This window comes from Erinaceus europaeus, chromosome 12, assembly GCF_950295315.1.
Source record: "Erinaceus europaeus chromosome 12, mEriEur2.1, whole genome shotgun sequence".
NCBI lineage: Eukaryota > Metazoa > Chordata > Mammalia > Eulipotyphla > Erinaceidae > Erinaceus > Erinaceus europaeus.
In genome coordinates, this window is record NC_080173.1 from 36,041,059 (window position 1) to 36,069,044 (window position 27,986).

The 27,986-nt window shown below is 42.2% G+C and overlaps 2 protein-coding genes across 4 annotated transcripts in view; one reads left to right on the forward strand and one right to left on the reverse strand.

Moving 5' to 3' along the window:
* CACNA2D3 (calcium voltage-gated channel auxiliary subunit alpha2delta 3) overlaps positions 1-27,986 on the reverse strand; it is a 1,089,122-nt gene that overhangs the window by 142,188 nt on the left and 918,948 nt on the right. The gene's annotated exons all lie outside the window — the stretch shown is intronic.
* Positions 15,129-26,476, forward strand: LRTM1 (leucine rich repeats and transmembrane domains 1). The gene is made up of 3 exons (XM_060203107.1): positions 15,129-15,660; positions 19,194-19,790; positions 25,644-26,476. Exons 1-3 carry the CDS (start codon positions 15,549-15,551, stop codon positions 26,054-26,056), a joined length of 1,122 nt encoding a protein of 373 aa, XP_060059090.1. The 5' UTR covers positions 15,129-15,548; the 3' UTR covers positions 26,057-26,476.

The window sequence follows — 27,986 nt, forward strand, 5'->3', positions numbered from 1 at the left end:
CTGAATACAGCATGGAGGGCCTCTGTTCAGTCATGAAAGCTGTGACAGTAAAACTGGATTTAGCCTAGTGTCTGGTACATTTCACAAGTTCAAGATTGTTAGCTCTGGAGTTACAAAGTGGTCGAGCATGAAAAGCTATTACATAGGAGTAGCTCGAGATTAATCAGGACCTTTCTGCCTCCTAGAGTCAAGGATTTACTGTCCTGTCCAGTAACAGGTGCTCAGATACACAACCCCCTTTGGAACTATCTAGTTTCTCTCTCTCTCTCTCTCTCTCTCTCTCTCTCTCCTCTCTCTGCCCCTCTCCTTCTCCTCCTCTTCCTCCCTCTCTTCCTCTCCTTCTCCCTCTTCTGCAACAAAACACTGAAATCCTCCTTAATCCTTTGGTGTTGAAAGCTGGCCACAGCAAAGATCTGGCAATTCCCTGCCTCCTATGATTCTGCAGTTAACTTTGATCAGTGTAAACTCACTCCGGTCATATGCACAGATTAATCTCTCATAATGCTTAATCATTTTATTTTTATCAATACAGTATTATAATTTCGGCTACATTTACACTGGAGTTTGGTGCTTAAGAGTAATCTCTGTTTGGGACCAGTTAGCCTTGGGATTTTGTTTCAGTAAACTGCAACTGTGTTCAAAGTTGCATTTCTTACTGTCTATGTCTTTCTCTGTTTCAATTATTTTTTTTCAGTGTGGGACTATTCACATGTGCTTATTTAATGTGAGACAGAAGACTTGTTCCTCCTTGTCCCTGGGTTTGAAGCTAATTCCCATGAAGGTGTGTGTCCCCACTATTACTGGATATTCTGATACAAGGCATTTGTGTAGGTGAACCTGTTACTTTCCTTTGCTAAATCAAATTTTAGATAGCTTCTTATCCACTGGAAGGGCCGTTTCTAAGACAGTGCATCTTTCCTGCTATCAAAGGTTCCTCACATTGCTTCTGCCATTCACTTTTTTCCAAGTCCCTTCATTCAGCATACACTGATTGAATCTCTCTTGTGCCAGGGACCTAGGGAAGGGCATCAATGGCAGTGCTCAGGAGTTCCCAGGGCTTAATATTTCTGAGTGAACCCACAAGCTGTGACCACTGTGAGTGATCTCAGAGACATGTGCAGGGTGATGTGAGAGCACAAATAGGGACATAGGACCTCAGTGCTAGGGGTCATGAGAAAAAGCCCTTTAAATTCCAGTAGTGGTAGGGTTTTAGTGGGCCACAAAAAGGGTAAAGGGACATCTGAAGTTGAGGCTCTGAGGTGGAAACCTGAAGAACTGAGAGGCTCCTGGCACATCTACATCAATGTGTGTTGGTTTGGGGGGTGGTGGCATTATTATTATTAGTGATCTGAAAAATTACAAGATATCAGGGGATGGTAGCTCCACACCCACAGACACATATATCACTGAACTTTCCACTGAGGTCCTTCCTGTGCCTCTACCCCACTCTGGTATCCACCACACTTCTCACAAAGTCTAAGATGGTTTGGTAATTATTTTCTTTTTCTTTTGCAACTCTGCTTGTTATAGCTATTAATAGTCTACTTATGAGTGAAATCATCCAGTCTTTATCTTCCTATTTCACTTAGCACCATCATTTCTATCTTGATCTCAGTGATGGTTTTATTTATATAATCACATATTTTTGTTTGTTTTTCATTTTTTATTTGTGATTAATAGTAGGTTATAAGATTGTAAGATTACAATATCTACCACCAAAGCTGTGTTCCTATGCTCCCACCTCCCAATGATAAGCACCACAGTTCTCACAAGTTTTAGAAACAGTTTGAGTAGATGTACATTCTATATGTTTCCAGATGGAGAGGAGCAAATCTGGTCATACCAGAAGACCCAGAATCAGCATGACATCTCATGTCTCAACACTATTTCTTGGAAAAGCAAAAGACAATTAATGGGGCACTGGCCTCACAGTTCAGAAGGAAAATGACCTTTGGGTAGAATTCTCTACGTAGACAGGTAAAAGTTCTATTGGAAAGGGAGTAAGGCATTTTCAGAGCTAAAAAGATGAAAGCAGTTCTATCTCTCCTTTTTTAGAAAAATTCATACAGAATGTTTGTGAGCAAAATAAGGAATTGGGTCAGGGGAATAAAAGGAAGTTGGGTATCTGAGGAGATGTGTAGAAAACATGTAGAATGGGAGAACAATTGTCCAGTCTGGAGCAGTATGGAGGAAAGTACAAGAATTGTGTAAGAAAAGAAATGCTGCATATCTAGAAGAATAATAATAGACATTTGAAATGACTGATGAAACACATGGGGAAAAAAATTCCATAGCACCGTGTATTCAAGGAAGTGAATAAGTAATGTCTGGAATAAAATAAGACCCAGTGATCTCAACTTGCTAATGAGAAAGAGATGCTAAAAACAGTGGAATTCATTGCTTCTAGACTAGAAGTTGGGAGCAGACAGAGAAGTGGGTCAGACTGGCCTTTATTCTTTGTAAGCAATTTTAGTACTACTGAATCTTGTGTGTGTGTGTGTGTGTGTGTGTGTGTGTGTGTATAGCTAGGTGTCAAACATGCATAATTTCACTACTCTGGGGAGCTTTTTCATGTAGAGATACAGAGACAAAGGCAAAGACAGAGACAAAGACTGACAGCAAAGACTACAGCATATAGTATCTCCCTTGTGCTGGGTCTTAACCCTAGATCATGCACACTGCAAGGCAAGTACCTACCTGGTAAGCTATCTCTTAGGTCCTATTAACTTTTAAAAACTGTGTTCTTATATGAATTTGCTACAGAACCAAGTCAATTAGAAAGAGAACACAGGGAGTCCAGCTGTAGCGCAGCGGGTTAAGCGCAAGTGGTGCTAAGCACAAGGACTGGCTGAAGGATCCCGGTTCGAGCCCCCGGCTCCCCACCTGCAGGGGAGTCGCCTAGCAAGCTGTGAAGCGGATCTGCAGGTGTCTATCTTTCTCTATTCCCCTCTGTCTTCCCCTCCTCTCTCCATTTCTCTCTGTCCTATCCAACAAGAACGGCATCAATAATAACTACAACGATACAACAAGGGCAACAAAAGGAAATTAAAAAAAAAAAAAAGAAATAGAACACAAAACCCAACAGACTCAAATTCCTAGCACCGGGGACAGGCAGTAGCACACCTGGTTAAACACACTCATTATAGAGTGCAAGGACACAGTTTCAAGCCCCTGGTCCCCACCTGCAGGGGGGAAGCTTCACAGTGGTGAAGCAGGTCTGCAGGTGTCCTTCTGTCTCTTTCCCTTTCTATCACCCCCTCCCTTCTCAATTTCTTTCTGCCTCTGTCCAATAATAAATAAAATAAAAATATTTAGAAAAAAATTCCTAGTGCCAAATTCAACTGAGTCTTTCCCTTTGCTTATTTCTGCCCCAGTCTCAGTAAGCAGGTATGAATAGCTAGAAGCAGCAGCACTCTGGCAAGTGGATAAGATAGTCTGGGGAGCACCCAGTCTTCCATCTTGATTCAGGTTCTGAATCTTTGATTCTGACTCTCCTTAGCACATCCTGACCCAGAAAATGAACCTCTGAGATCTTTGAGACCCATCATAGCTCATGCAGTGGGGACCATGGAGATGTGTGGACACACCAGCACAGTAGTGCCTTCACATGTAACTATTATCAAAGTCTTTCTACAAATGTCCAGGAAGGCCATGGCTATAGTAGAGATGAGTGTCAGGCTCTGGCTGACAATCACATGTTAAATCTTATCTGAAATCTGGACTTGATTGGGAACATATTTCTGTACAAAGGAAATTGATCCCATGAATACCACCTGAGATCATCTCTGGTTGGAAGGGTTTCCAAATAAATTACATCTATTTACTAAAAGACAGCTATTTTTTCCATTCCACTAGGCTGAAGCTGATCCCATGGTGAGCCATTTCCATCTTTACTACAGCCCAGACAGGTGTAAACTGAGCAGAGGATTATGTGGCAGGCAGCCAGCCTGTGTCCTTAAAGCCACTGCTCAGGTCCCAGGGACACTGACCCTAGTCCTTGGCTCAGTGCCTTTTCCTCTAGAGGTCAAACACATTCATTTGCAACCACACACCTAGAACTTTCCCAAGATGCCATTAACAGGAAGAAATTATTACCTTAATAAAATTTAATCTTGTGGCATCACATCAAGCATTAAATGTGACAATCCACCTCTTGTCAGACAAGACAGCACAGACAATGTGGGGTGTTGTGTGGAAAGCAGTGATATATATTTTTAAAAAATCCAAATGTCATTGAGACATTATTGACTACTCACCCACATAATCTCAGCATTATAAAAATGATCAACAATCAATGGTGGGAGGGAATGAAAAAAAAAAAAAAACGACAGAACTAGAGTCTTAAGAACTCCATCCCTGTGCCAGTAAGTAGTTTCAAAATCATGTCCGTCAAGAGCCATATGTTTTCTGCATGTGCAAGAATACTCTTACACAGGGGGCTTACTTCATAACTGAGATTCTTTTTCATTTAATTCAGTCATATTAGATTATGGGGCTGATTATGATCATATCCACAAATCAGTATTTTAACAGAGTTTCCATGGAAACACTATATGCCCCTGTTTTTTAACTTTTTGGACAAGGCTTTGCCTGTTTAACAACTTGAACAAGTTTGACGAGGACAACATGTTTTGTTTAAGTTACATTAGCTGGGGCCAATATTTCCTAATTGCATTACCAGGAGAAACATTCACGGCATTACTTCGTACCATGAAAAACCTCCCCTCACCCGGCGTCCGATTGGCTTTAATCACTGGAGAACAGGAAACATACCAGGATTGCCTTGTCTTATCAAGTTTTAAATGTGTTAACTGGTTTTAAATCTATGAAATAATCTCCCTTATTAAATGACAAAGTTAGTCTTGTTAAGAGGATCGGCATTTATGGTTCTAACCATTTATTTCACAAAATGAAAACATTTGGACGCCTCTGGCTCCTTGCTAGAGAAGCAAATGCATTGTGTATAAACACACACCACTTTGGCATGTGGGTTCCAGAAAAAATCTACCAAAATTTGATAAATCCCCTATCTGAAAGAGTTGATAATAAAGAAACAATAATAGAAAACATAGAATAAATGCAGAAGTGATGTCCAAGAAACAAGTTTTTTATAAAAACAATCTTGTTTGCTTCTTTTCTTTTCTTCTCTCTTTCTTTTTTTGTTTTATTCACACCCATTTTGTCAGAATAGTTTACTTCTAGAAGTCTACAGGCTGCAACTTGCCTATAGCAAAATTTTATTTTTATTGTTTTTACTTTTTGGAAAACACCACACTATATAACTATAGACATGGGCAGAGAGGGGGTTTTACAGACCCAAGTCAGGGTTCACTCTGAAAGTATAGAAAACATATGGCCCAGAACTCTGCGTCTAAGATGCTGGTGGAGCTTAAAAAAATAATAATAGCAGCAAGGAATTGTACAGCATTAGGCACTGGGCTGTAACCTGAGTGTAGTGAACTGTATTTGAATACATCCAAGCAGACTCTGCTACAGGGAAGTCAATATGTTTTGAGAAGACATATATTACCTACTAGATTACATAACTAAAAAAAAAAAAAAGTTTCTTTCTGAAGGAAGATACAAAGAAATCAGTGACCATCCCCTAAAGCTACCTATCTTATTTATTCAATCATGAACCAAGCTCAAAAGGGAGATGACTTGTGTCTAGCTCTGTGGTATCTTTTTATGCAGCAGGTTCCATCGCTGGGGAGCCAGAGACGACCCAAACTGCCCCTGCGGCTACAGACAGACTATGACCCACATAGTCAACGACTGCCACCTCTCCAGATTCAAAGGAGGTCTCGAAACTTTACATCAGGCTCAACCTGACGCTGTTGACTGGCTACGGAAGAAGGGCAAAAGCTAGAAGAAGAAGAATGCAGCAGGTGCGGTGTGGACTAAGACTGGAAACAAATATGGAGGGCATGTGGTTCCTTCCTGATCACATCTGCCCAGGGCTGTCAGGTCAGCTCCCTCCTCTTTGTCTTCTGTTCTCTTTTGGAAATGAACTTCTACTCAGACCCGAGAGTCCCTGTGGTCTCTCTTCTGCATTCTGGCCTGGACATCCTCAGTGTGCATGGAGCTGCCATTCCACCTTGACTTTCTCTCAGGTCATACTCTGTTTAGAGCTTGGGTGTTTAAAAGTGACCGTGGCAAAGTGGCTTTGTTCTAGGTGCTGCCCAAACACTGGCCTAGAAGATGGAGGAGCAAGAGCAGGCCCCCGCAATGTCCTGTGCCTCCTGCTACCAGTCTGCAGATCAAAGGCAGTTCTCTTCTTCCTGCCCAGTCAGGGAAGAGGGCGGGCCTGTGGGGGCGGCTTCTGAACAGGGAGCAACCATGACAAATGTGTCCAAGATCTGACTGATCAGGTTGTTCTGGGGATGGACTGGATTAGTGCTAACTCTCTACAGTGTCCGGTTTTTCTCAACTCCGGCCCCAGAACACTTCTCTCAGCCCGAAGCCACATCAGAGGATGGGATTTCCTCTGTTCCTGTCCCTTGGTCTCAGAAAGTGATGAGCAATGGGCACCAACAAGGGAAAATGTCTTATTGGATTGGGGTAACTGGGTTATTCCCAACACATCTGTTTCATCCTTCCTTCCTTTCTTCTACCCTCTCTTCCTTCCCTCCTTTCTTTATTCTTCTTCTTCCTCTTCCTCTCCTCCTTCTAATTTTATTGTCAACAGTTATCACTGGGGTTCTATGCCTACACAATGACTCCACCGCTCCCAGTGTCCATTTTTTCTTTTTCTTTTAGATTGAACAGAGAGAAATTGAAGGGAGAGGGAAAAAGAAAGAGAGATATCTGCTTTACCACTTGTGAAGCTTGCTTCTACAGCTGGGGAGTAGGGACTTGAACCCAGTTCCTTGTGCATGTTTATGTGGGTGTCAACAGGGTTGTGCTACTGCCTGCCCCTCCCTTTCTTCTTTTTAGGCTCTTAATCTTTTCCCTCGTGCAAAGGAAAAGGTGCTGGGAGCATTAAGAAGAGCCCAAGAATAACATAGTAAAAAAGCTTTGAAGTCAGGTGTATAAGTGTGATCCTGAACTACTGGTGGAATTTCACCAAGATTCACTGTTTAACTCTGTTAGGTAAAGGCAGTACAGGATTGTCTAAAGAAATGAGACAAGAGAGGCGGTGTGTTTGAGAGTCCCTCTAGTGAACCCTAATTTAGCACAAGTGTGTTTTCACCTTCAGGAATAATTTCAAGCACCAACCAACATACCCTAAGAAATATCCAGCTGCACCACCCATGGTCAGGGACTGGAGCCGTCTTAGCTTTGCCAGAGCAGTGGTGGCAGCACACAGCTGTATTTTCAAATGTCTTTGTGGTAGGAGCAACTTGGGGCCATGGATAGAAAAGTATAAACATCAGCTGCAGGCAGTGGAAAGCCTTAGCCTGAGTTTATTTTCTCCTCGGTCCTCATTAGAATCACAAATGAAATGTTGACAACACATGAAGGAGCCTGCTTGTTGAACACAAATGTTTCCACTCCTATCAACCTCCAAACTCCGATAGTCATGCTTTATGATGAAAGCTAAACAGCCCTGGGGAAATGACTGCATGCTCTCTCTAATTACGCCAGGATGGGGGAAAGGGCCTCTGACCAGCAGTGACTGAGGAAGGGAGAGAGAAGTAGGTAAATCTCTCAAAACAACTACACTGGCACATAGTAGGCAGTCTACTGCAGGTTTCCTGGGATTCAATGCAAGGATGGGCCACTGAAAATGAACTAGTATGTGAAGCTGTCTGTTGTGAATCTGGGTAGAAGCTGCATCAAAGTCAACTCTCCTTGGGTTATGGGAGCGTGTAACTGACAAGCAGAGTTTGTAGATTGAGGTGCAGAACACCCTTAGTGAGATGACAGCTAAGTTGAGGTCAAGGCCTGACTCAGAATCTGCAAAGGTGGTGAACAAAGTCCTACCTATAAGTAAAATGCTCCCTGGGACTCAGTTGCTTTTATTCCCAACAGATAAATGCCACTTGATGCAATTTAATTTTCTAGTTGGTACAAGACACACAGTTGCAGAGAAGATACAGTGTGTTGTGCTGCTATGAGCAAAGGTATTTTTGCTAAGATGCTTACATCCAGAAATTTCAGACTCCTCACAGCAAATCACCAGTTGGGTTCCTCTGTATGATGATAAGACTGACGATCATAGAGATTAGATTATTTATTTAAAGCCACACAGCCATTAACTGTGAAAGGCTGAACTGGAAGTGAGATGCTCTCAGATTCCATGCTTTCAACAAGGATACTATTCTAAAGAGAAAAAAAAAATCTGACACATGGAGGGTTGGAATACTGAGAAGGGACCGGAACTCGTGAGTTAAAATATAAGTCCTGTCTGAGACAATTATATTTTCCAGCAAATTTTCAGGTTCTTTGCATCAAAGAGCTGACATATAGGAAAACCTTAAAGAGAAAGAAATACCCTACAGATTCATTATTGCATCCCAAGTATGTACATTTAGTTCTAACTTGAAAATATAAAAAACATATTGTCATCTTTTACAGATATTGGACTGTTGTGTTACAGTAAAAGCACAAAAGCAAATAAAAATTCACCAAAGAGAATGTAACAGAATATTCATTTCAAGTGTAACATGAGTAAACAGTCAAACATGAACATGAATTTGATTCCAATTTATGCTCTTGGGGTAGGGACAAAAGTAGCCAATCAAAAAACTAAGTAAAACAACGTGTCATTGTGAGGCCTTGGCCAGACTTCTTAAGCTGCCATATTTCTGAATCCTTTTGTTTCTTTCATTATTTTATATCAACCAGCATCTGTCTATGTTTATTCCATCAACCTCACGAGCTCACTAATTACATTTAATCAGACTTATCCAAAATGCATCTTGAACACTGTATAGTCAGGCTTATAGGCAAACCAAGTACTGAAGTGGAGGTTGGGAAGTCATTACAATGTGAAGTGCAGAATTGCCCTAATCTTGACAGTACAAGGTGAATGGAAAGAAAAATGCAGGAAATAGTGATAGCTCACCCAGTAGAACTCACACGTTGTTTTGTGTGAGGGCTCAGATTTGAGTGCTGGCACCATATGGAAGCACCATGGACAACAGCAGGGGGTGCTTCTTGATGAAGTTTTGTTGCAGTGGTGTGTTTCCTGTCTGTGTCTCTATTCTCTCTCTCTCTCTCTCTCTCTCTCTCTCTCTCTCTCTCTCTCTCTCTCTCCTACCTTCCCCAGGAGAATAAGCCAAGAAGAGAAGGATGAATACCTGATGATCTTGCTGATACACAGAACTTAAGAAATGGCAGCAAGGGAAAACACAAAGTAAAACTTGGCCTGGGTTTGGTATATTGCACCAGAGTAAAGAACTTTTAGGAAGAAGGGGAGGGGTGAGTGTTTTGAGGTCCTGGTATATGATGGAAAAGGAACTAAGTTGGGGATGAGAGTATTTTGTAGACACCTATCACTGGGAAATGAGAAATTATACCCACATGTCAACAACTATACTGTTAACTATTAGCCACCAACCCCACCACCACCAAAAAAAGTATTGGAAAACCTGGATACACATATACCAAAAAATTAGATTAACCACTATCAGATACCAGATATAAAAAGTAATCTGAAATGGCCTAAAGGACTGGATGGTGGCACAACTGGTTGGCATATGCATTATCATGTATAAGGACCCTGCTTTAATCCCCCAGCCCCCAACTGCAGAATAAAACCTTCATTACTGGTGAAGCACTGCTTCAAGTGTCACTCTCTCTTTTTTTTTCTATCTTCCTCTTCACTTTTGATTTACCTCTATCTCTATCCAGTAAGTGAATAAACAAAAATTAAAAAATAGATTTTTTAAAAATTGGATTAAAGACATAACTATAAAATGCATATAGAAAAAGATCGTATGCGATTTGACTTCAGTCTTAGTCTTTCAGGATTTGACCCCAATAGTAGAGGAAACAAAAAGTAAACACAGGACTAGAGCACACTAAAAGAATTTTGTATAGTGAAAGAATTCATCAAAATCAAAAGTCGACCTATTGAATGAGAGAGAACACTTAAAAATCATACATCTAGATAAGAGACCATGTCTAAAATATAAAATGAACTCACAAACATAAAAAATGGAGAAAAAAATAATTCAATTAAAAAATGGGCAGAAGTCCACCTGTATATTAGATGTCAGGCTCAGGCAAAAACTAGTAAAGTCATGGGCCCTCTGGAATATACCTAAAAGAGACCTACTAGCTTTTTCCAAAATGAAGACCCCAATCTTCATCTGCAATATTCATGCCTTTAGGTTCATGATTAGTCAAAAATTTGTTCTGCATATAACTTAACTTTTTCAGCCACCAGGCTCCAGATGATACCATGATGCCAGCCAGACTTCCTTGGCCAGAGGACCCCACCACGTGTCTTGAAGCCTCACCTCCCCAGATCTCTGCCCCACTAGGGAAAAACAGAGACAGGCTGGGAGCATGGATCAACCTGCCAATGCTCATGTTCAGCAGAGAAGCAGTTGCAGAAGCCAGACCTTCTACCTTCTGTACTCCACAATGAACCTGGGCCCATACTCCCAGAGGAATAAAGAATAGGGAAGCTATCAAGGGAAGGGATCGGAGAGGGAGCTCTGGGGGTTGCCAATGTGTGAAAACCCTCTTATACTATGATCTTGTCAATGTTTCCATCTTATAAATAAAAAAATTTTTTTAAATGTGCAGAGGATATAAATGGACATTTCTCCACAGAAGATATATTGATGTTCACTCCAACCCCCATAACATTGGAAGAAGTTTTAGTGCTATGGTGTCTTTGCCTTTCTCAGTATCTTTTTCCCCCCTTTCTGCCTGAAAAAGTCAGCCCTATGATGACCAAAATCAAGAAAACAAATACTGATGACCAACAGGTACATAGAAAGATGTTCATGATCACTTATTATAAGGGAAATTTAAGTTAAAATCACTATTATCTCATATCTGTTAGAATGGCTCTTGTCAAAAAGACAAGAAATAAGAGTCTAGAGGCTGCAGAGGAAGAAGAATGCCCGTACATGGCTGGTAGGAATGTAAACATATGTGACAGCTATGGAATCAGAATGCAGACTCCTCAACAAATTTAGAATGGAAATTCCACAAGATTCAGTGATTTCACTCCTGAGTATCCAAAGAATATGAAAATGACAATTAGAAAATATATATACATGTCCTATGTCCCTTCAAGTTTGATTTGCAGCTACCAAGATTTGTAAGTAAGTGAAGTGTCCATGCAAAGATAAATGGATAAAGATGTGCATCTGCATACTATTCAGCCATCAGAAAAGTGAGACATTGTCATTTCTGACAATATGGATTGAACTTTAAGGTATTACACTAGGTGAAGTAAATCATGTGTAAGACTTCACTCATCTGTAGAAAACTAAGAAACAAAAATCAGTGCACAAATAAAACAAAAAAAAAAACCATGTAGGTACAAAAAACACATTGGTGGTTACCAGAGAAATAGTGATGTGGGTATTTACAATCCATCTATCTATTTGCAGCAAATTTGACACCTTGGTCAAGTGACTAAGTTCTCTGTGCTTCTATTTTCATCCACTCAGTCAGCATTCAATATTGCTTTAGTGACTTTTTTTTATATTATGTAGTAGTATAAAAAATATAGGAAGAAATAAGAGAAGGTATTTTAAGCTTATAGAATAATGAGCTGTCAGCTTTACATGAGATAATGTAAATAAAATGTGTAGACAGAAACCTTTCATCTCTTCAACACCTATGACTTTTCTGTTTCCAAGGCACACATCTAGACAATTTTCTTCCAACATAAATAAAAATTATGGAAAATGCATTCTTTTTCAAATTGTTTCATTTCACTGAACAATTTATTGTGACTATGATCCCAGGTGAGTATATTTAGCTCTGATTTATTCTTTTTAAAATAACTGTTTAGAATTACTTGGGAGAAAGAGCTGTTTAGGTTTCCTGGATTTCAAGAAAACATAATTTTTTTAAATCTTTTTTTCTAAGATTTTATTATTTTAATTTTTTTCCTTTTGTTGCCCTTGTTTTTTATTGTTGTTGTAGTTATTATTGTTGTTGTTATTGGTGTCGTCATTGTTAGGACAGAGAGAAATGGAGAGAGAAGGGGTAGACAGAGGGGGGAGAGAAAGAAAGACACCTGCACACTTGCTTCACCACATGTGAAGTGACGCCCCTGCAGTTGGGGAGCCAGGGGCTCAAACCCGGATCCTTATACCGGTCCTTGCGCTTTGCGCCACATGCACTTAACCTGCTGCGCTACCTCCTGACTTCCAGAAATAATCAATTCTTACTCGTAATTATTTATTCTCTGGATGGGAAGTACATGCTAAATGGGCCAATTTATACTATAAAGCATATAAAGGGGAAAGCATACAGGAAGTGAATACATAGGAAATAGATGGAAGCTAGGACAGTTTTGAAATCATTGTTAAGAGTCCACACAAATACTACTCTGACGGTGTATCTGAAGCATGTTCCAATATGTGGGGTACTGCATTTGAGACCAGATCGGGGTGCTAGGAACCCCTCACAGTAGTGTCCTCCCCTCTTGAAAGTGGGGTGATCTGATCAGAGATTGGGTACTTCTCTGAAATTACTGGCTCACATACAGAGTTACCTTGTACTTCTCAGGTCTGGCTCACAAAAGAGAGTGGGAGAGAGAAGGCATTCAGACACTGGCATGCAGATCACATATACCCTCTGTTTTCAAAGTGAAGTTAGAAGGAATGAATTGGCCAAATCTCTGAGTACAGGAATATAATTGCAGTCGGAGACTGCAATTCCTATCTTTCAAATGCCACTTAGAGTCAGCAGAAGAAAGACAGAGTCAAAGAACACTTTGGGCAATGAGTCATTGCTCTTATAATCCATCACTATGGTGTTTCTTTGCTTATTTCTAGAAGATTCCTATTTTAGTTGGAAGCAGCCAGCATAGACCCTCTGAGGTACAAGAATACACATACTAATAGAAGGCATCATGTTCAATCATCTATTCCACCAACCCAGTACATCTTTTGTCCTATGATCCATAGTCTTCCCAGTATCCAGGGACATAGTACTATCCTTTGGATGAGAAAACTGAGGTTCAGAGGCAATCTGCCTAAGACCACATCACCATAGAGCATTATTAGCATAAATGTGTGCTTCCTTGTGTCTAGTGTCCCCACAGGCATCTTTTATTGTCAACAGAAATATCTCCTTTTATTTTTTTGTTGTTGCCTCCAGGGTTATCACTTGGGCTCAGTGCCTGCAGTATGAATCCACTGTTCTTGGAGGCCATCTTTTCCCCATTGCTGCTGTTGCTGTGACTGTTGTTGTTATTGTTGTTGCAGCTGTTATTGTTGGATAGGACAGAGAGAAATCGAGACAGGAGGGGAAGATAGAGGGGGGGGAGAAAGATAGACATCTGCAGACCTACTTCACCACCTGTGAAGTGACCTCCCTGCAGGTGGGGAGCCAGGGGCTCGAACCAGGATCATTGCTCAGGTCCTTGCGTTTTATGCTATGTGCACTTAACCTGCTGCACCACCACCTGACCCTAGAAACATCTTAAGACTTCAGTTCATGTAAGGTGAACTCTAGTTCTACTAGATACAACTATTATATCACCTCCAAGCAATCAAATCATTTGACTGGACAACCCCATTAATTTTGTAGGAAGGGAGCCATTCAAGCCAACTCAAATATGCTGACCAGAATGACAAGACTTGAGACATGAGCAGGTCCTGGAGATTATCCTTCCCAGCCCCCTTATTTTATAGGTATTTGGGTCTGCCCAGCTGGGTGGTAGAAAACTGGCATGGCTGCTGGATGGCAAGGTGGGTGGTGACAGTAGTAACTGGAAAGTGGAGGAGAGCAGGGCTTGCAAACTATGCCCTGTGTGGGGATCTGATCCAGTGTACTCCCTGTTTTTGAACATAAGCACATCCATTTGCTTCCAGATGTCCAGAACCTGGATGCCAACCTTATGGGTAATTGTCAACATGTATTAAGGCACTTTGGGCTATATCATGTAATATAGTATTTAATCCTAGGAATCATCTCTTTAATCAGGACTATGCTTAGCATGAGGTCCCCAGCGGTCATGTCACCTGTCCAGAAAGAAGGAACTGATGAGTGTCAAAACTGTGCTTACATTCAGACCCATCTGACTTAAGGTCCACACTTAGCTACTATTTTATCTTCCTGGGTACCAGGGACTCCATATTCTCCTGCTTCAAGAAAAGCCCAGATGGGGCCACATTATGACTCATTTAGTAGAACACACATGTACAAGGAACTGGATTCAAGCCTCTTGTCCATACCTACAGGGGAAATGTCAGGAATGGTGAAGCAGTGCTGCTGGTCTCCCTTTCCCTCCCTCTATCTACCTCCTCCTCCCCTTTCAATTTCTCTGTCTCTATCCTAAATTAACAAAGACATAAATAATATCATTATAGTATAAACTAAGTGAAATGAAAGATTAAAGAAAGAAAAAAAACTGCTTTGACCACAGATATGGGGGGTACCTCCACAGGTGGGAGGGGAGATTTGGCAGGTGCCAGGAGAGCTACCCACACCCACATCTCAATCCCTGGCTGGCAAGTCCCCAACAGCTTCAATTAAAGGAAAGTCCCAGCTCACAGATGTCAGAGCCTCCTGGGGAATGAGGGTGTTGGGGGTGGGTGGGAGGCGATAGTATCATGGTTTTCTCTTTGAAAAAATAAATAAATAAAGAGGAAAGGACCAGAACCTTTGCATTGGGAAACAATGAAAGATGGAAAAGTATTTCTACATGCTCACACATGGGAAAAACAGTCCAGCTGTATGTGTATATGGGGGTGGGATAAGTGAAGAAGATGCTGAGCAGTATCTGGGGGTCCAGGGAGAAATGACAGTGACATCCACTCAAGGAAACTGGGCTAGGAATTTCAGGGCATCAGGGTCCCTGTCAATACAGCTAATCCCCACAGATGTGAACTGCATAAGCCTTGGATGGCCCAACAAGTGCTCTGCAGACACTGTGTCAGCCTGCAGCAGGCCAGTGTGTCCTCATATTACACACTCTGCTGGCTCTGTTGCTAACTCCCTCTCTGCTCCTACAGCCCAGCCCCCCGATTAAAGAGCTATGTCCTGTGTCTCCCCCCACCCCACAAAAGTTGGCTCAGGCATGGTTCATAAGTCAACAGAATTTAGAAGCCATGGCTGGATTAAGGGGACCGTTTCATTTTGGTGGCCTGGACTTCAAGCAGATTAAATAATCAAAAAGGCTGAGGTGCTGGGGTCATGTTTAGAGGCTAAAGCTGTTCAAAGAGGGTTGATGGATATTCTTTCTGGGGCTCACCTTCTGAATGGGAGAGGCAAGGGTGATCTGGCTGGGGGAGCAGACGCTTTAAGAAAGCAGAGGGCATAGTCAAAAAGATCCTCTTATGACAAACAATCCCAGCCAGATGGAGGCAAAGGAAGGAATGCCTGGATAATGCTTGGTCTCCTGAAAGCCACGGCTGTTTTCTGCATTGAAGAAAAGCACAGACTGGAGTCCGGCGACATGGATGAAAGGACCAGGCTTTGAATCTGCCAGGCCCTCAGTTTTTTTTTATCTGTGGGTTAAGAGACGTGGGTCTGGGTTCAGCAAGGCAGCCCGTGAAGACTCTACCATGAAAGGTGAGCCCTGATTTCTTTATATCCTAGTGACTCAGAAGAAGGAGAAATAGTGATAGGGGCTACTTGAAAGAGAAATAGCTCAGTTGGGTAGTGTGCTGCTTTGCCATGACAGTGAACCATATTGGAGCCAGCCCCCCAACAGTGAGTGGGGGGTGGGGGTTAGGGGGAGAACAAGAAAATAAGCCCCTCTCCAGTGAGTGGGGAGGGTAGAGATTAGGGGGAGAACAAGAAAATAAGGAGGGATGGAATCTGACAAATTTATAAGTTGCCTTTGTCAAAATGACAGACAAATGTATATTTAAAAATTCTCTGAAAGGAGGGTCTAAGCTTGTGGCATGTTAGGGGCAGAGGAATGAGGGGTAGCCTTCCCAGCCATGCCACAGATGTGCACCTGTCTTGTTGGTTTGGCATGGGCCACTTCACAACAAACACAGAGCTCCAAGTTCAGGGTCCTTTATCATCCACTTTGGGATGTGGGCAGTGGGGCAAGATAAAGAACAAACTGTTGATAACCTGAGAAAACCAAGTCTTGCATGAATAAACTAATGCATTCTGGGGAAACCATGTTCTCTGGTTTAAGATGTTGATTTCCTGCAAAGAATTAATTCTTGAGAAGCACAGCTAAAGTGCAGAAGGTCAACTCATCTTGGAAGGGAAGGCTTTGAAAGGAGTCACAGAGATCATTTGCAATGTTATAGAAGGGAAAGCAAGGGTTTGCTCTGTTATATTTTGAAAAGGAGTGGGGATTGTGTTGTTTTTCATCCATTAGTTAAACTAATCTGAGAAGAATCTCCTTCAGAAGACTCTCCAAACTTCTTCCTTAGAGCCAAAAAGCAGTGCTTATATCAGTGGAGAATTCCAGGGACACATGAAAACAGGCTCCAGTGCATGTGACAGTCACAGTGTATTTTTCTCTATTTAAGGCCCCAAACAGGCAAACAAACAAAAACCCTTTCAAGAATGTTCTTTATAGGAAATTAACCATCCTAAGTCTTAAATATTATTTTTGTGGCCTGGCGGATTCCTCTCACAAACTGACAAAATGCCTTGACACATGCTTGCCATATTTTGAAACTGAAATCTCAAGAAAGAAGGTGGGAATAATACAGTTACTTTAAAGAATGATCTAGCAGTATCTAAGAACATGGAAACCCAGCATACTTTCTGAATTTTACAAGGAGACCCCTGCCTCTTGTGAAGGACTCTAGGGGATTGTAGCCACTTCAACATGTAACTGAGGAAGCTAGTGCAGGGGAATTTTTTTTTTTTTGCATAATGTCTAATGAGCTTGCTATAAGTCAAACGCCTGTCAGTGGCTATATATATTAAAATTAGTATGGTCTCCCCATGGAAAACAGAAGTGAAAAAGGAACGAATGTAGGAATGTGCTTTCTTTTTATCCATATTGACACATCAGTTTTGGGGAGAATAGATTGCAGAAGAAAACATGCTGATGAGTATGTTTATTAATCAAACAGTATGCATGCAGAAGACTTTCATGCCTGAAGCTCCCAAGTCCAGGTTCCACCCCCAACAACACCATAAGCCAGTGTTGAGCAGTGCTCTGGTCTTCCTCTCTGGTTCTTTCTCTCCTACTCTGACTAAAATAAATAAATCATTTAAACAAAAAAAGTATGTAGTACAGTATGAAGTGTGTGTGTCTGTATGTGTATTTGACTTGTCACTTAGCCTGGCTATACTGGTGTCTGGCCTAAAGTATGTGCTACATGCTATTTGCTATAGTAGCCATTAAGTATTACAAATCCACTGCACCTGGGGGCCATTTTATTCTTGTGTTGTTTGCATCCATTAGCTAAACTAATCTGAGGAGAATCTCCTTCAGAAGACTCTCCAAACTTCTTAGCGTCAAAAAACACATCAGTAGAGAATTTCAGGGACAAGAAAACACTTTATTCTTCTCTCTCTCTCTCTCTCTCTCTCTCTCTCTCTTTCTTCCTTTCCTTCTTTCTACTTTGTTTGTTAGGGCAGAGAGAAATTGAGAAGGGAAGGGGTGGATTGAGAAGGAAAGAGAAAGCTAGAAACCTGCAGGCTTGCTTCACCACTCCTGATGCATCTTCCCAGCAGGTGGGGAGTGGGGACTTGAACCCAGGTTCTTGTACATGGTAGTGTGTTTGCTTAACTGGATGTGCCACAACCCTAGATCCCTACACATTCTTTTTACAAGGTTTAGAGAAATACATCAGTAATGATGTGGAGAAAAGAATTCCTGTTGAAAAGCCTGGTAGGTACCAATTAAAGATGTGAAAATCTAATAGTGATATATGGTTTATTTGAGTTAAGATAAAAAACAAGGTGAAAGGCATAGGCAGCCTATAGAAAACTGATAGCATTTTTATTGCTAATTCCTCTCTATTATTTTGATGCCACTTTGGTAAAAAGGGAGTTGGGGGCAATCATCAGATATGGAATTATTATACTTGCAAAGATGGGTATCAATATGCAAGAATATGTAAGATTCACTTTCTGTTCCCTCCTACAGCTATGATAACTGCTAAAATCATGTGGCTCTTTAAATTAAACCATAAATAAAAACTCAGATGCTTGCTGACAGCGCCTACATGCAAGGGGAAAGCTTCATGAGTGATAGAACAGGGCTGCAGGTGTCTCTCTCTTTCTCCTCTATCTCTCCCACCCCTCTCAATTTCTCTGTCTCTGTCTCACATACACACACACATACACACACACATGTGTACACATACAAACACGATATTTAAAAGAATTTAAAAGAATTCAGGCCTTCAGTTATGTGTCCCAAGCTCCCATAATTTAAAATTAATAGATTAATAGCAACTATAATGGACAGTAGATACAGAGCATTTTCATCACCAGAGAAAGTTCTACTGGACAGTGTTGATCTCGAGATACCTTCAAGATTCATAACTAGCTAAACTCCCTATCATTGCTCTTCTATATTTCAGACCTCAAATATACCTGCTAAACATTACAATGATGTAAACTCTCCCGTCCTCTCCAACATTTTTCTATGATCCTACTTGATATTCTTGAGTCCTATATTCTGACAAATTCCAACTCACTAAGGAATCATCATTTTCAAGTTTTTTGATAATATTTATCAGAGTTTGTGGCAGTTATCCATAGTAGGTACATACCTGTTTCAGTCTAACTTTGCAAAATAAATAATAATAATAATAATAATAATAATAAGAAGAAGAAGAAGAAGAAGAAGAAGAAGGAGACGGAGAAGGAGAAGAAGAAGAAGAAGAAGAAGAAGAAGAAGAAGAAGAAGAAGAAGAAGAAGAAAAAGAAGAAGAAGAAGAAGAAGAAGAAGAAGAAGAAGGAGGAGGAGGAGGAGGAGGAGGAGGAGGAGAAGGAGAGGAAGAAGAAGAAGAAGAGTATAAGAAGAGAACATGGTGAGTAATAGAGATCCTTCCTGGTTGTAGAAGATGGTAGCTGGCCAGAACCTCAATCTAAATCAATTGAAAAGCAATCTAAGGCTTGTATCACTTACAAACCAGTTCCTCTGTCTCCTATCTTTTTTCTGTTTGTCTCAGGTGAACTTCTCCTGCTTTCCAGTGTGATTTTTCTGCTCCAAGGGGCATGTGGCTGTCCAGAGAAGTGCCGCTGTCACTCACCTTCCCATTCTGTAGACTGCCGCCTCCAGGGTCTGGAAGCCATCCCTTCTGATCTGCCTTCCAGAACTCTAACTCTGCACTTACAAGATAACCTGATCCATCAGCTCCCTGCATATGCCTTTCAGTCCATGCTGCAGCTCACAGTCTTGAACTTGTACAACAATTCCCTTTCACAGCTGACCCCAGAAGTCTTTCATGGCCTTCAGCACTTGCAGGTCTTAAACCTATCCCAGAACTCCCTGCATTCCCTAGAAAGCAGCCTTTTCCATTCCCTTCCCCAGCTGAAGGAGCTTGATTTATCATCAAATAGCATTAGCCATCTTCCCGCATCCCTGGGTGGGCCTTGGAAAAACCTGATTATATTCGCTGTTCAACAGAACTGGCTTCAGCAGCTGGATCGAGCACTCCTAGAAACCATGCCCAGTTTGAGGCTTTTACTTCTCAAGGACAACCTCTGGCAATGCAATTGTCACTTGCTTGGTCTGAAACTCTGGCTGGAGAAATTTATCTACAAAGGTCAGTAGTTTCGATTTAGAAATTCTCAGCTGGGTGTTACTAGTATTGAAGGAAAGGCATCCATTCTCTCCATTAGAAAGGATGTTAAGGAGTTTATAAGGAGGGCAGCATGGGATTATCACACTGGTATAATTTCATAAACAGAAACAGACAAGTGAGTCATTATAGTGTTTAAAGTCAGGTACTTATTGGGGCCAGGTGATGGCACACTCTGTTGAGCACATGCTACCGTGCTCAAGGACCAAGGTTCGAGACCCTGGTTCCCAACTACAGGGGAGGAAGCTTCATGAGCAGTATTGTTCAGGAAAGCAGTGGGGGAAATGTGTCTCTTTCTCTCTTTCCCTCTATCTGCCTCTCCCCTCTGAATTTCTCTCGGGCCTGTCACATAAGAAAAGAAGGAGAGGGGAGTCGGGCGGTAGCGAAGCGGGTTAAGTGCAGGCGGCACAAAGTGCAAGGACCTGTATAAGGATCCCAGTTCGAACCCCCGGCTCCCCAACTGCAGGGGAGTCACTTTGCAAGTGGTGAAGCAGGTCTGCAGGTGTCTATCTTTCTCTCCCCCTCTCTGTCTTCCCCTCCTCTCTCCATTTCTCTCTGTCCTATCCAAAAATGACGACATCAATAACAATAATAATAACTATAATGATAAAACAACAAGGACAACAAAAGGGAATAAATAAATAAATACATATTTAAAAAAGAAAAGAAGGAGAGAAGGATGGGAGAAAAGAAAAGGTATGGAGGGAAGAAGAAAGAAAGGAAGGAAGGAAGGAAGGAAGGAAGGAAGGAAAGAAAAAGAAGTGGCCACTGGGAGCAGTGAATTCTACAGACACTGAGCTTCATGTATAAGTAGGATTCATGTAGCTGACATTCTGCTTTTGACTAACAATAACACTAGCTTATTTATCTGGAAACTACAAGTCTTTAAGAACTCCATTGCCACCTGAACATTTACACAGATCCAAGTGACATTAAATTCTAACTTTTAAGTGCATACCAATCAGGGGCATGCCTAGCTCTCTTTGGGACTTTGTTCCCTCTTTGTCTGCTCTTCACCATTTGACAGCTGCCCCTGTCCTTTTGGCAAATACGATTGTCATTGAAACTGAATGTAATAGGTCTTCTTCTCTAAAACCACATATTATTTCTTTAGCCAGATGGTAAATGCAAAGAAAGAAATACTAGAACAATAAAGATAAGGAGCTCTGGAAATCACCCAGGGGTCAGCAAACCATAGCTTAGGGGCCAAATCAGGTTCACCTCCTGATTTTGTAAATAAAGTTTTATTGAAACATGGCCATGCACATTTGTTCAGTACTGTCTGTGGCTGCTTTGTTTTCTAAGGACAAAGTTGGCAAACTAAGACCGAGACAATATCACAGAGTCTAAACTATTTACATAAGGCTAGCCTATTATCCATAGAAAATAGAGGGCCAGAGAAGTTTGTCACTGCCCAAGATCACAGAGGAGCAGCACAGATGAGAAGAGAATTCTGATTCTGAGTTCTTAACCCTACATTCTTTCTTCTGCATCACATTGCTTTGTCCTTACATTTCAGACTTCACTCAGTCGTTCATCCCTATCTTTGAGAACATATTATGTGCTAAGTACTTTCCTAGGCACTGAAACACAAACAAAGAAAAAGAAAGAAATCAGTGAACAAGAAAACTGCTACCAGCATGGAGGGGACATGTAGATAGTAGAAACAGATGTAAGATAACTGATAAATATCCCCATTCAGAGAGCAGTTTGTTCTAGAGAAAAAATGAAGCAGACAGGGAAAGTGGAGAGGAGTAAGGGTCCACACTCTCCCTTTTCAATTGTATTTGTTTGTTTATTTACTTATTTATTTTTGCCTCCAGGGTTATTGCTGGGGCTCTGTGCCTGCACCACGAATCCACTGCTCCTGGAGGCTATTTTCCCCTTTTGTTGCCCTTGTTGTTTAAGGTTGTTGTGGTTATTATTATTGTTGTTATTGGGTAGGACAGAGAGAAATCGAGAGAGGAGGGGAAGACAGAGAGGGGGAGAGAAAGACAGACACCTGCAGACCTACTTCACTGCCTGTGAAGTGACCCCCCCCCTTCAGGTGGGGAGCCAGGGGCTCAAACTGGGATCCTTATGCCGGTCCTTGTGCTTTGCACCATGTGCACTTAACCTTTGTACCATGTGCACTTAACCTGTTGTGCTACCAGCTGACACCTGGTTGTATTTATTTTTATGAGAGAGATAGAGATAGAGTGATAGATATAAAGACAGACAGAGGAACCAGAACACTGCTCAATTCTGCCATATGGTGGTGCTGGGAGTTGAACCTGGAACACCAAAGCCTCAGGAAAAATGTCTTTTGCATAATCATTATGCTGTCTCCCCAGCCCCTGGAGGTCCCCTTTTACACAGGATGAGCAGGGAAGCCTCTCCAAGGAGGTAACACAGAAGAGCATAGCCTGAACAACAACAAGGAATGAACCATGAACTAAGTCAAGGATAATCGTTCCAAGAGCCTGACAGGCAAGGTGACCAAGGGACAAGAATGGCTAGCACAGAGGACTAGAGTGAGAGCCAAGATAAGGCAGCACATGCACTCAATGCCAGATCACACAGGAACGTGTAGGGCAGGCTGAGATGCCTGCAATGTTATTTTCAGTGAGATGAAAATCTCTGGGAGAATTCTAGTCAGGGAACACTGTGATCCAATTACATCTCTAAAGGTTACTCTAGTGACCATGGGCCATGGATGAAGGAGGGGAGGGTGATGAGGAGATAGTGACTTCTCAACCAGGGAAGAGATGCTGGGGCCTAGTGAGAGTAGTGAGAAGAGATCAAGGATAGGAGCTGTCTGGATTACTGCATAGATGGAAAGGACTAGTGGATAGGCGTGGGAGAGGAAAAATAGAGAGTAATTGTGGGAAGTCCAATTTTTCTTTGGTCCTGCAGAATACACAAAGAAATGGTGATAACCTGTAACTTACAATGAAAATGGGGAGAATAATCTGTGTGGGAGGAAGTAAATCAATTTGGGGCATGTCAAGTTTTAGAAGTCAATTATATATCCAACATGTTTGAGCTAGAACTCAGGTACATAGCAGAACTGCAGACATGAATTGGGGTGGGGCTAGGAGGTGGCAGGTGGTGGCTCACCTGGTAAAGTGCACACCTTACTATTACTGATGACCTGGGTTTCAGCCCATTTCCCACTTTAAAGGGGGGAAGCTTCATGAATGGTGGAATGGAGCAGCAATGTTGTCAGTTCCTCCTTCTCTGTCGTCTTTCACCCTCTGTCAAAACAGAAAGGGGCTCTGGGCAGTGGCACACCTTGCAGAGTGCACACATCACCATGCGCAAGGACCTGGGTTGAAGCCCCTGGTTCCCACCTGCAGTGGGGAAGTATCATAAGCAGTGAAGCAGTGCTGTGGTATCTCTCTTTCTCTCTACCTGCCCTTTCCCTCTCAATTTCTCTCTTTAGCTACAAAACAAAGAAATAAAGAGTCAGAAGGCAAGAGATACATGGCTGCTGGTAGAGATGGAGTTGTATAGTCACTGAAACACAGCAATAACCCTGGCGGCAAAATAAAAGAAAAAACAAACAGAAAAGAGCATGAACCTATAGAGAATCTATAGAAACTGGATGGAAGCAGCAAAAGGAAATGGGTCAAAGCACAGTACAAGCCCAAATATATGATACTGAATCAGGAATCCTCTCAATATAATAGCAGAGCATTCATTAACTAATTTTCAAGCTGACCTTCAACAGGAGCCGCAAACATCTTTCATCTCAAAGGGTGCAAACATAACTGGTTCCCATCTAGTGAAGGGCCTCTGGCTCTGGTGTTCTGGCCTAAATGGCAAAAGCTTAAACTGAAAAACTTGTGTTCACTGCAGAATGGCATCCTTGACCAAAGAGACATAGGTCTCAAGTCTGGAGTGCTAGAAGCAACATGGGCTGGAATGTAGCTCCCTCTTGCTGCTGAGCTTTGGGCAAACTGATGTCCATCACTAGCTCCAAGTATCACCCAGTAGGAATAGCCAGCTTGGGATTCTGTGTGGCTGCTCAGTGGTCCCTTGAGGTACAGCTGCTGAGAAAAGATAAAAGCCTTTTAGGGATGGAAGGGAAAAATCAATCTAGGGGCTGGGAGTGGGGGTGGGGGGGGTCAGGCAGTGGTACACCTGGTTGAATGTACATATCACCATGAACAAGGACCCGGATTCAAGCCCCCCTCCCAATACCCTCTCAATTACTATCTGTCATATCAAAAGAAAAAAGAAAGGGAAAAAAAAGCAGCTGCCAGGATCAGTGCCTTTGGTGAATGCCTAATAATGTTTCCCCTGAGAAAGCATGCTCATGAGTTTGGTAATTACTATTCAGTCTTCTCTCATCTCTGTAAGTAATCAAATTATCTAGGCTCACAGCTAGCTGCTTTGAGCATCTAATCTGGACTAGGTATTGGGCTAAGAACTTGACATACTCCACAGAGCAGTCTAATCAGGCATATTTCATTATCACCTGCTCCTTCTTTCACTTTCCAAATGAGCAAGCTGATACACACAATGGTCAAGCTGCTTAGTGTCATACAGAGCTAAGTCATGGTCAGACTCAAGATAGGAATCTTGCTTCTTCTAAGTCTCTTAAGTGAGACTTGTAGTCTGATGGTGAGAAGATGAGTGATCAGCCTGCTGGAAACTTCTCACATTGTCTGCTTTCATGAAACTTTATGGGAGTGGGACCCTCAAGTATCCATGGTAGGGGGTATTCATTGTGGGAGACTTGGGGGAGGTGAGGCACTATCTTCCTAAAGGGTTTCCCTGAGAGTCACTGTATGAATGAACTTCACAGACTTCAGAGAAGGGGAAGTAGAGAGAGGAAGTCAATAGAGTGAGAAAAACATATATCCCAGGGCATGAATGGATTTTATTGTTGATCTGCCCACCTATAACCTGCGTGATTTGAAATGAGAGCTACTCACTATAGCGAAGTTATGAAAACTTACCTAATAGTCCTTTGTAATCTATTAATCCAGATACAAATAAGTTGTTTTATGGTAAGGAAGGAAGGAAGGAAGGAAGGAAGGAAGGAAGAAAGGAAGGAAGGAAGGGAGAAGACTATTTGTTTAAAACCAATCAGAACTCAATGATCAGAGTCAGAATAGACTATTAGTCTAGTATTCTTTCTAGAACACCCCCATCCAGACACAAGAGCAGCAGTCAATATGACTGAGGTAATAACTCACCTGGTAGAAATATGAAACTGGTCCAATAACCTAGTGGGAATTTTTCCCTTGAACTTAAAAATGGTACAAGGCCTTAGGAGTCAGGTTCATTGGATTTAGTCCCATGAACTTTTTAAAACTAAAAAAAATTACTGTTAAATCCTCAGACACTCCAACAACTATCCCACCTTCCCACATAGTCTAAGTGTTGGTAGACATAGGAGGTCTTGGATGGTCACATAATATCATCATAATGGGTATATGTTTTGCTTATTTATATGAGATTCCTCATGGAAAATTGGCACAAAAGGTCTCTTGTTCGCAGGCCCCCATTGCCCCATTGTCCTCAGTTTTTGCATTGTTTTCTCCTCAGTATTTATAATACAAAGGTTACCTGAAGGTTTACTGAATTCTCAGTTGGGCATAATTAACAGGTTCTCATGTGACACTTTTAGCATCTAGCCAACTTACAAATCCAAATTTTATGACTTACAAGTCATAAAATTTGGTTGTTCAATTCTTTGGCTCCAGGGGTGAGGGATTAAGGGGTTTTTTATACATTGCCTCTGCCCCAGTCCTGGTAGTATGCTGAGGATTTGGGAACACAGTTGGGTTAGGCTCTGTGACCAACTTTTGCTTTTGTCTTTGCAAGGGGGAGTGACGGATGGTGTTGCCTGCCTGTCCCCAGATACTTGGAAGGGAGAAGACCTTCTCAAAATCCCTCACGAGCTTTACCCACCATGCCTGGGGCCTGCTCCAGACCTGGAGTCCTCCTGGCAGCTGCAGCCAGGGTCTGACCGCCAGGCTGCCCTGAGGCCCCCTGAGGGCCACTCAGAGTGTGAGTTCAGACCCAAGCCCAGGCCAGTCAGCCTGCGCCATGCCATGGCTACTGTGGTCATTACTGGGGTTGTGTGTGGAATTGTGTGCCTACTGATGCTAGCTGCTGTCATCTACGGCTGCACCTATGCAGCCCTGACCGCCCAGTGCCATAGGCAACCCCTGGAAAGAACCAGCAGGCCTGCAAAGGCAGAAGGGAAAGAGCTGTTTGACAGTTTGCCTGCCTGAGTTCTTGCCTCTCAAATGGCAATGAGCCATTTAGGACATGTTTGAGTAGGGCTGACATGGCCAGTGGTAACCGTCTCATTTTGCTTCACCCACCTACCCCCCAAAAATGTGTCTGTGAAAAACATATATATATATATATTCCTGGGAGAAACTGACATTAAACTTTTTGATTAAATGCCAAAGATGGAATAAAGATGGTACATGTGGGCCTGAGCAGTGGCACACCTGGTTGAATGCACATGTCATAGTGTACAAGGACCCAGGTTCAAGCTCCCAGTATGCACCTAAAAGGGGAAGGTTCAAGAGCAGTGAAGCAGTGCTGCAGGTCTCTTTCTCTCTCCCTCTCTATCTCCCCCTTCACTCAATTTCTGTCTATTCAAAATAAATAAAACTTAATTAAATATTTTGGGGAAAATATGGTATGTGTACTCTGTGCCTCAAAAGTTATTACAATGAGTTAATGCAAAGAGGGTTATCCATACACAAAGGGAAGATACCATGTCTTTCAAGTACATGTCATAGGATTGGGGAGGCAGCATGCTGGTTCTGCAAAAGATTTTCATACCTAGGCTCTGAGGTCCCAGGTTCAATCTGAGGTCCCAGGTTCAATCTTATTCAACCATAAGCTAGAGCGGTGCTCTGGTCTCTCTGTCTCTCTCTGTCTCTCTCTCTCCCTCTCTCTCTCTCCCTCTCTCCCTCTCCCTCTCCCTCTCCCTCTAACACAAATAAGTAAAATATTAAATAAAAAACTACTTGTCCCAGAATAAGTCGGGTTTATAGAAAGCAGCAAACAGAAATCCAAACCCATATGCAGTTGGCCTGAGAGCAGGATACATCACTGGAAACCTGCCCAATTTTATGTGCTTGGGAAGAGACCATGCAATCTTACCCAGGGGGCAATAAATACCTCTCTAATTCAAGTTCATGCTGGATCGGCAAGACTTTTAGATGTTGTGTATGTTACGTATTTAATGGGAGCGTCTGTTGGTTGGGAATTTTGTAGCTCACCACAAGAATCAGATTATATTTAATTTTCTAAATCAGAAAAACCATTTGGGGGCTTTAGAGGCCGCAGAGGAAGAGGAAGGTTCCACATTTAAAATCATGGGACTCAGGCCCAGGGTCTGGGGCATGTTTCTTGATGCAGAGGGTAAATAATATGGAAACACACAACAAGAGGGCACGGTGTCAGAATCTGGGGCAGATTGTAGAAGCCAAGCTGTCTCCCCTGAGCAAAGGAAGCTTTCCATCACTAACTCCCACAGCAAGAATGAACTGGGGGGGGGGGCAGAGGGTGTTGGAGATCTTAGCTTGTGAGTATCTGGGACTCGGGCTCAGTGTATAGAGAAGGCAGGCCTGCACAGTCACTCCCACACATAAACAGACTCCTCAGAGCAATCAGTTTCCCCACTAATGAGATGCAGCCGTGGTGGAGAGGCTGCCAGCAGCTGGTGACCACCACCCAGATTGTCTACTCAACACTGGGGAGAGGAAGTGAGGAGGAAGTCTGAAGAGAGTGGGAATAACCTGGGGACTGGAACTCCTCTATAGTAGCAGTCAACCTGAACATGACTTGGGCTTAGGGTTTCAGAAGAAAAAAGGGAAAAAAAATTAAAGATTAAAAAAGGAAAGTAACCAGGTGTGGCTCCCTTTTATGCCACCACGGACAGGGCCCTGAATTGTTGCATGCAAAGGGAGTTTTTGCAAATTGAATCATCATTTTAATGCAGCAGGGGAGCTCGCTATTTCAAGGAGCCTTTCATGGAATCTTTATGTAATGGGCTCCAGATTCATTCATGCATTTTTGTAAATTTGCATTTTTCTCAGTCTCCATTTTCTTAAAGTGGAATCTACCTGCACTCTTTGATAATACCCCATATTGCATGGGGCCACCTGTTAGGATTAAGGTCCTTTGACACAGCGGAATGAA

Bases quoted from the DNA above. Each gene is read 5' to 3' on its own strand.
- LRTM1 (XM_060203107.1), top strand. From the start codon at position 15,549: ATGAAAGGACCAGGCTTTGAATCTGCCAGGCCCTCAGTTTTTTTTTAT. The intron at 15,661-19,193 runs GTGAGCCCTGAT...TGTTTGTCTCAG, and splicing joins TGAAGACTCTACCATGAAAG to GTGAACTTCTCCTGCTTTCC. The intron at 19,791-25,643 runs GTCAGTAGTTTC...TGTCTTTGCAAG, and splicing joins GGAGAAATTTATCTACAAAG to GGGGAGTGACGGATGGTGTT.